General features: G+C 47.4%; 1 protein-coding gene across 2 annotated transcripts in view; it reads right to left on the bottom strand.

The window, feature by feature from the left end:
- Window positions 1-334: 334 nt before the first annotated feature.
- Window positions 335-9,496, bottom strand: part of LOC137352599 (fibronectin type III and SPRY domain-containing protein 2) — a 44,290-nt gene continuing 35,128 nt past the window's right edge. For both annotated transcript variants that reach the window (XM_068018297.1, XM_068018298.1), the window contains 4 exons: window positions 9,268-9,401; window positions 8,918-9,047; window positions 5,308-5,484; window positions 335-1,589 (listed from right to left, as the gene is read on the bottom strand). In XM_068018297.1, coding sequence (XP_067874398.1) covers window positions 1,337-1,589; window positions 5,308-5,484; window positions 8,918-9,047; window positions 9,268-9,401 — 694 coding nt within the window. In that variant the 3' untranslated portion in view covers window positions 335-1,336. The remainder of the gene's footprint in view (window positions 1,590-5,307; window positions 5,485-8,917; window positions 9,048-9,267; window positions 9,402-9,496) is intronic.

Raw genomic sequence — 9,496 nt, 5'->3', positions numbered from 1 at the left:
AGCACTTCAGATAAAACCTAGTAGAAGTCGGGAAAACTCTCCGCCAAAAGGCTGTGGATGCTGGAAGTCAATTGAAAATTTCCAGACTTGAGATTGATGCATTTTATTGGGTAAAATTATCAATGAATATGGAAGAAAGGCAGGTGAATGGAGTTGAGGTCCAGGTCAACCATGATCTAATTAAATGGTGGAACAGGCACAAGGGGCTGAATGGCCTCCTGCTGTTCCTGTGGCACCAATCTTAATCCCCCCCTCCAATGTGACTTTTTGACCTGGTGGTCTAAAGTCCAGGTATAACAGCAGGATTTAGTGTAATTCCACACCCCCTCCCCTCACCCCCCACCACTGTACTCGGAGGGAGCATTAAACTGCTCAGAAAAAATTACTCCAACAGGATCTTTAAAGCAATAAGCTTATCTGCGACTGACCTCATTCCTGAACATTCACCTCCATTTTTAATGAAACTGCATTTGCCTTAGTTCTTAGTTGCTGTTTATTTTGTATCAAACAGGTTTGTCACGACTCATAAACATGGATTCATCTCTGAACTCTCAGCAAATGTAAGGTGCTGGATAATCCCACATTGTTAATTTATAGTGACACTGCTTTTCCTGGATAGAATGGAGAAGATTGGATAATTCCCTGTCAATCACATGCAGCCCATTCTGCTGTAAATGACTGGAATTGTTCATGCCGACAACAATTGTATAATGTAACTACCCTCCCACTCACTACATTTTGCTGGAAAGATCAACATGCTTTTAGCAGGAGACTTTACTGTAGTTCGTAGAGACTTTTTTTAAATAGACACTTTAGACGGTTTGCTGTAAGTCACACTGTCCAACTGATTGCCACCACTGTGTCAGACAATGTTCACTCCTATTCACACCTTTCTAGAAATTAACAGATGCTCCCAGGGGAAGCAGAGTGTTTGATAGACAAGGAGCTGCTGATCTCCAGGGCAGTGGTAGGAAACGCTAAAATCAGCCACAGAATCCCTGGGTAAAAGCTCCCGCTCCTGCTTGTTATCCAATAACTCTTGTGTGTGGCCATTGCATGGGACCAAGATTAGGTCTGGACAACCAGACGGCAAAAATGGATGAAGATAGCAGAGGATGGTGGAAGCTGAGGGCAGGGCCAAGGAAGTGAATGAATTGGGAAGCACACACTGGGTCTCTCTGGTGGTAAAGGTGTGACACTGCAAACCCGCAGACCCCCTCAAACTATCTGCATATTTTAGACTTATTAATGAAAAGCATTACACATTTAAAGGATGTTTTCTTTTGAATTAAAACCCAATCTCATACAATGTTTGCTGTAGTTAAAAAGGAAGATTTCATGGTAATTTTGTAAACTCAGGGATGGGAATCGCATGACAGATTTTTAAAATGCCAGATCTTTCCAAAGCAAAGCAGGGATTGACAAGATTGTGAAACTGCTGGGAGAAGGTGAAGAGGAGCTGAGTGTTGTCAGCATTGAAGAAGGAAAGTTTCCCCATGTCATAGTCCAGGAGAATTCCGATTCTTTTTGGGGCTATGGTGATCCTCAGGTCTGGACTGATCCCATTGTGAAGGAATTCAAACTTACTCCTGCCGGTTTAAAATAAAAGGAAAAAATTTAAGCAATGAGACTATGCATCTGCTAGAAGACGCTCACAATTAACAGCTAACAACTCACTGTTCCACTTCATAATATCACAGAATGTTGCAGCAAGGATATTAAGAGGCTGAAATGTGTCAGAAAAAATAGCAAAGCAGTCCTGCCGCTCTGGAACAGACGTGTTCAAGCTAAAATATAGCTTCAGTCATGATAGAACATAGAACATAGAACATACAGCACAGAACAGGCCCTTCGGCCCACAATGTTGTGCCGATCCTTTGTCCTCTGTCAAGGACAATTTAATCTATACCCCATCATTCTCCTTTATCCATATACCTATCCAAAAGCCTTTTGAAAGTCCCTAAAGTTTCTGACTCAACAACTTCCCCGGGCAAGGCATTCCATGCCTCGACCACTCTCTGGGTAAAGAACCTTCCCCTGACATCCCCCTTATATCTCCCACCCTTCACCTTAAATTTATGACCCCTTGTAACGCTTTGCTCCACCCGGGGAAAAAGTTTCTGACTGTCTACCCTATCTATTCCCCTGATCATCTTATAAACCTCTATCATGTCACCCCTCATCCTTCTCCTTTCTAATGAGAAGAGGCCTAGAATGTTCAGCCTTTCCTCGTAAGACTTATTCTCCATTCCAGGCAACATCCTGGTAAATCTCCTCTGCACCCTCTCCAAGGCTTCCACATCCTTCCTAAAATGAGGCGACCAGAACTGCACACAGTACTCCAAATGAGGCCTTACCAAGGTCCTGTACAGCTGCATCATCACCTCACGGCTCTTAAATTCAATCCCTCTGCTAATGAACGCTAACACCCCATATGCCTTCTTCACAGCCCTATCCACTTGAGTTGCAACTTTCAATGATCTATGCACATAGACCCCAAGGTCTCTCTGCTCCTCCACATGCCCAAGAACCCTACCGTTAACCCAGTATTTTGCATTCATGTTTGTCCTTCCAAAATGGACGACCTCACACTTTTCAGGGTTAAACTCCATCTGCCACTTTTCAGCCCAGCACTGCAACCTATCCAAGTCCCTTTGCAGACGACAATAGCCCTCCTCGGTATCCACAACTCCACCAACCTTTGTATCATCTGCAAATTTACTGACCCACCCTTCGACTTCCTCATCCAAGTCGTTAATAAAAATCACAAACAGGAGAGGACCCAGAACTGATCCCTGCGGCACGCCACTGGTAACTGGGCTCCAGGCTGAGTATTTACCATCTAAGACCACTCTCTGCCTTCTATCAGTTAGCCAATTCTTAATCCAACTGGCCACATTCCCCACTATCCCATGCCTCCTGACTTTCTCCATAAGTCTACCATGGGGGACCTTATCAAATGCCTTACTAAAATCCATGTACACCACATCCACTGGTTTACCCTCATCCACTTGCTTGGTCACGTGATATATGGTTCCATCCTCTATTTCCCAGCAAGATGAGAGGGCGAGAGTGAGAGTCAGGGTGAGAGCAAGTATTCTGGTTACCTTCAAAAACCCACAACCTCTACCAACTAGAAGGACAAGGGCAGCAGCTGCATGGGAACACCACCACCTGCAGGTTCCTCTCCAAGTCACACACTGTCCTGACTTGGAACTATATCGCCGTTCCTTCACTCTCACTGGGTCAAAATCCTGGAACTCCTTTCCTAACAGCACTGTGGGTAGACCAACATCCCAAGGACTCCAGTGGTTCAAGAAGGCAGCTCACCACCATCTTCTCGAGCAATTAGGGATGATTCCCCACAGTGAGAGTGAGGGGATCCCCATTCCCCACAGTGAGAGTGAGGGGTTCCCCATTCCCCACAGTGAGTGAGAGTGAGGGGTTCCCCATTCCCCACAGTGAGTGAGAGTGAGGGGTTCCCCATTCCCCACAGTGAGTGAGAGTGAGGGGTTCTCCATTCCCCACAGTGTGAGATTGAGGGGATCCCCATTCCCTGCTGTGAGTGAGAGTGAGGGGTTCCCCAATCCCTACAGTGAGAGTGAGGGGTTCCCCAATCCCCACTGTGAGTGAGAGTGAGGGGTTCCCCATTCCCTACAGTGAGAGTGAGGGGTACCCCATTCCCCGAAGTCAGTGAGTGTGAGGGGATCCCCATTCCCTGGCGTCAGTGAGAGTGAGGGGATCCCCATTCCCTGGAGTCAGTGAGAGTGAGGGGATCCCCATTCCCTGGAGTCAGTGAGAGTGAGGGGATCCCCATTCCCTGGAGTCAGTGAGAGTGAGGGGATCCCCATTCCCCACAGTGAGAGTGAGGGGTTCCCCATTCCCCACAGTGAGTGAGAGTGAGGGGTTCTCCATTCCCCACAGTGAGTGAGAGTGAGGGGTTCCCCATTCCCCACAGTGAGAGTATGGGGATTCCCATTCCCCACAGTGAGAGTGTGGGGATTCCCATTCCCCACAGTGAGAGTGTGGGGATCCCCATTCCCCACAGTGAGTGAGAGTGAGGGGATCCCCATTCCCCACAGTGAGTGAGTGTGAGAGGTTCCCCATTCCCCACAGTGAGTGAGAGTGAGGGGTTCCCCATTCCCCACAGTGAGTGAGAGTGAGGGGTTCCCCATTCCCCACAGTGAGTGAGAGTGTGGGGTTCCCCATTCCCCACAGTGAGTGTGAGCAGATCCCCATTCCCCACAGTGAGTGAGAGTGAGGGGTTCCCCATTCCCCACAGTGAGTGAGAGTGAGGGGTTCCCCATTCCCCACAGTGAGTGAGTGTGAGCGGATCCCCATTCCCCACAGTGAGTGAGAGTGAGGGGTTCCCCATTCCCCACAGTGAGTGTGAGGGGATCCCCATTCCCCACAGTGAGTGAGAGTGAGGGGTTCCCCATTCCCCACAGTGAGTGAGAGTGTGGGGTTCCCCATTCCCCACAGTGAGTGTGAGGGGATCCCCATTCCCCACAGTGAGTGAGAGTGAGGGGTTCCCCATTCCCCACAGTGAGGGGTTCCCCATTCCCCACAGTGAGTGAGAGTGAGGGGTTCCCCATTCCCCACAGTGAGGGGTTCCCCATTCCCCACAGTGAGTGAGAGTGTGGGGTTCCCCATTCCTCACAGTGAGTGTGAGGGGATCCCCATTCCCCACAGTGAGTGAGAGTGAGGGGTTCCCCATTCCCCACAGTGACTGTGAGTGGTTCCCCATTCCCCACAGTGAGTGAGAGTGTGGGGTTCCCCATTCCCCACAGTGAGTGAGAGTGAGGGGTTCTCCATTCCCAGCAGAGAGAGCGAGAGATAATGAGTGAGTGAGTGGAAGGGAGGAGTAGGTCCTAACTGGGGCTGTTTGGGGTAAGTTTACCAGTGAGCTCACTGTGTATTGATCACTAACCTACTGCTGCTGTAATGATCCAGGGCAAACAAGGAGGAATACCGGCTGATGGGAGGTGGAAAGGATTTCAGTAACTGCTGTAAGGGCCTTAATGAAAGAATAATGTGGAATAAAGGGGGTTCTTCAATTCTACCTCTTAAATTTTCATTCATTGTCACAGGAGCACTGCTTCATTAACCAGGGCTGGCAGAAGCTGATGGATCCAAAACATTCCCAGAATACAGACTTCGCTATTCACGATTTAAACCATTTATATCTCAAAGAATTCAGAGAAAGTGGTAGAAAAAGGGTTTTAAAGTTATGACTTGTGAAGGATTAATTGTTAGTGGTGTTTCGGACACTGGGTGTGAGTGAATTAGTTTGTGCTCACTATATACCTGCATGGCGTGAGAGTGTGTCTCATGCACCAGGATGTGATGTTTGAGCCGAGATAGCTGTCCCTCGGGGTGTTCGTGGAGGCGACTCCAATCCTGTACTCTGTGTATTCCGTTACTTCAACCTCCCAGTAATGTTTTCCTCGGACCGGCACTAACTGTCCCATGACAGCAGCACAGCTACCAATGAGAGCAGGTCACAGTGTTAGCCAACAGTGATTTCACACCGATCAATGACTTACTGATCTAATAATAGTGGGCCAGGAGAGACTGGTGCTTATATAACCCAGCGACTAGCCACAGGAGATGCATCCCAATTCCCATCCAGTCTCCCCACCCAGACCTCCCAGAGCTACTCCCCACTCCTGTAATGGCTCCTATTTGCATCCAATATTTTCTGTGTTTGCATTGCAAAGTCTGGAGTTTTGCTTGTTTTACACAGCAGCAGATACCAGCGTGCAATAACACACTCAGACACTCTGCTGCTGATTTCACCATTTTACCAACAAATGCATGAAAAGGTTAAAGTTCACACGTCTATTCCGTGTGAATGATTATTAGAATCACATGACCAATGACAGTGTTACTATTTTTATTTACTAATCATTTACTAACCTGATAAAGTCCCCCACAGGATGTTGGTTAGCAAAATTAAAGCACATGGGATAGGAGGTAATATACTGGCATGGATTAAGGATTGGTTAACAGGCAGAAAACAGAGAGTAGGAATAAACGGGTCATTCTCGCGTTAGCTGTGATCAGTGGGGTACCGCAAGGATCAGTACTTGGGCCCCAGCTGTTCACAATATATATCAAAGATTTGGACGTGGAGACCAAATGTAATATTTCCAAGTTCGCGGATGACACAAAACTAGGTGGGAATGTGTGTTGTGAGGAAGATGCAAAGTGGCTTCAAGGGGATTTGGACAGACTTAGCGAGTAGGCAAGAACGTGGCAGATGGAATATAATGTGGAAAAATGTGAGGTTATCCACTTTGGTAGGGGGAATAGATGTGCAGAGTATTTCTTAAATGGTAAGAGATTAGAAAGTGAAGATGTACAAAGGGACCTGGGTGTCCTTGTCAATAAGTCACTGAAAGCTAACATGCAGGTGCAGCAAGCAATTAAGAAGGCTAATGGTATGTTGGCCTTTATCGCAAGGGGATTTGAGTACAGGAGTGGTGAAGTCTTGCTTCAATTCTGTAGAACCTTGGTTAGACTGCACCTGGAGTACTGAGTGCAGTTTTGGTCCCTTTACCTTAGGAAGGATATTATTGCCATAGAGGGAGTGCAACAAAGGTTCACCAGACTTGTTCCTGGGATGGTGGGACTGTCCTGTGAAAAGAGATTGGGCCTGTATTCTCTACGAGAGGTGATCTCATTGAAACCTACAAAATACTTAAAGGGATAGACAGGGTAGATGCAGCTAAGATGTTTCCCCTGGTTGGGGAGTCTAGAACCAGGGGACACAATTTCAAAGTAAGGGGGAAGCCACTTAGGACAGAGATGAGCAGAAATTTCTTTACTCAGAGGGTTGTGAATCTTTGCAATTCTCTACCCCAGAGGGCTGTGGAAGCTCAGTCATTGAGTATGTTTAAAGCAGAGATTGACAGATTTCTAAATACCAATTACATAAAGGGATATGAAGATAGTGTGGGAAAAAGGCATTGAAGTGGATGATCAGCCATGATTGTATTGAATGGCGGAGCAGGCTCGATGGGCTGAATGACCTACTCCTGTTCTCATAAACAAAATTAGCCACATCTGGCTGGAGACTAACATATTACAGCTCTGTGAAATATTTGAAGACCAAAGTACGGAAAGCCCTCATCAGGGAACTCCTCTTTACTGACGATGCTGCTTTAACATCTCACACTGAAGAGTGTCTGCAGAGACTCATCGACAGGTTTGCAGCTGCTTGCAATGAATTTGGCCTAACCATCAGCCTCAAGAAAAGGAACATCATGGGACAGGACGTCAGAAATGCCCCATCCATCAATATCGGCAAACACACTCTCGAAGTGGTTCAAGAGTTCACCTACCTAGGCTCAACTATCACCAGTAACCTGTCTCTCAATGCAGAATTAAACAAGCGCATGGGAAAGGCTTCCACTGCTATGTCCAGACTGGCCAAGAGAGTGTGGGAAAATGGCACACTGACACAGAACACAAAAGTCCGAGTGTATGAAGCCTGTGTCCTCAGTACCTTGCTCTATGGCAGCGAGGCCTGGACAACGTATGTCAGCCAAGAGCGACATCTCAATTCATTCCATCTTCGCTGCCTCCGGAGAATACTTGGCATCAGGTGGCAGGACCGTATCTCCAACACAGAAGTCCTCGAGGCAGCCAACATCCCCAGCATATACACACTACTGAGTCAGCGGCTCTTGAGATGGCTTGGCCACGTGAGCCGCATGGAAGATGGCAGGATCCCCAAGGACACATTGTACAGCGAGCTCATCACTGGTATCAGACCCACCGGCCGTCCATGTCTCCGCTTTAAAGACGTCTGCAAATGCGACATGAAATCCTGTGACATTGATCACAAGTCGTGGAAGTCAGTTGCCAGCGTTCGCCAGAGCTGGCGGGCAGCCATAAAGACAGGGCTAAAATGTGGCGAGTCGAAGAGACTTAGCAGTTGGCAGGAAAAAAGACAGAGGCGCAAGGGGAGAGCCAACTGTGTAACAGCCCCGACAACCAATTTTATCTGCAGCACCTGTGGAAGAGCCTGTCACTCTAGTATTGGCCTTTATAGCCACTCCAGGCGCTGCTCCACACACCACTGACCACCTCCAGGCGCTTATCCATTGTCTGTCGAGACAAGGAGGCCAAAGAGAAGAAGAAATATTTGAAAGCCCTTCACACATTGAATTACATTGAAGCCCAGTGACATGGTATGTAGGTTAAATGCCAAAAACTGACAATGACATGAATGACCAGTTAACCTGATTTTTGGATGAAGGAGGAATGTGGGTCAGGAGATTGCCCTGTTCTCTTTGCAATCATGTCACTAATTTCCACTGTCTACCTGAAACACTGGAACAGACAATCAGGACCTTGGTTTAACATCTTATCCAACAGTGCAGCACTCCTTCTACTGACCCTCTGACAGTGCAGCGCTCCCTCAATACTGACCCTCCGACAGTGCAGCACTTCCTCAATACTGACCCTCCGACAGTGCGTCACTCCCTCAATACTGCCCCTCCGACAAACGGCACTCCCTCAGTACTGACCCACCGACAGTGTCGCACTCCCTCAGTACTAATCCTCCGACAGTGCATCACTCCCTCAGTACTGACCCTCGGACAGTGCAGCGCTCCCTCAATACTGACCCTCCGACAGTGCAGCGCTCCCTCAATACTGACCCTCCGACAGTGCAGCACTCCCTCAGTACTGACCCAAAGTGTCACCTTATGATAAGAGCTCAAATACCTGTTCCAATAGTGTGGGTGCTACATACTGGCCCACTGTCAAGACTTAACATCTGAATAATAGCCACTCAGCAATGTAGCAGAGACGATCTCATACATATGGGCTCTCCTACCCCAGTATCCAATCAGTGGTTGCAGGTCAGGGGCATGGGAGCTGAAATGTTTATTTTTTAGCATCTCACCTTGTAAACCTGTCATCATAGGTCAGAGGGTCAGTGAGGACACCTTCCTCGTTATAAACAATCGTCAATCCATCCTCCAGTATCGACAGTGAGAGATGTGCAGTTTGCTCATTCAGATAAAGCTGGGTACCTATGACAGACAGACAGTCCATCAGAGCAAATTCAGATCTCCAGCTAAACGTTCATGACTATACATTGCTCACGTAGACGTATTAGAAAAATAATGTGATATGAGGTAAGTCTCACTTATTGATATTGCAGAGCTAGAGCCAGTTCTAAATCTCGATGTAATCTCAGAAGTGTGTCACAGTCTCCAGATACACAGCCACGGGGGCTGTCGAGATACTGACCTGTGGTTCGAATGCCTATGGGTGAACTCCTCTCACTGCAGCCTCCTTCATTCAGCTCTCTGATATAGAAAAGATAATTCTCATTGGGCTCCAGTTCAACTAATGTTTTACATGAAGTTATCCCAGTCAGAGACCTCGAAAAAAAAAAACATTTTTCAGTGTAAGAAGCAGCATTTTGGAAGAACATTCCACCAACACAAATTAAATTCAGGAAATAACACACCTTGAA

The sequence above is a fragment of the Heterodontus francisci genome, chromosome 38 (assembly GCF_036365525.1).
Source record: "Heterodontus francisci isolate sHetFra1 chromosome 38, sHetFra1.hap1, whole genome shotgun sequence".
NCBI classification, from domain to species: Eukaryota; Metazoa; Chordata; class Chondrichthyes; order Heterodontiformes; family Heterodontidae; genus Heterodontus; species Heterodontus francisci.
Note: the sequence above shows the minus strand (reverse complement) of the source record. Positions and strands in the feature narration are given on the sequence as shown.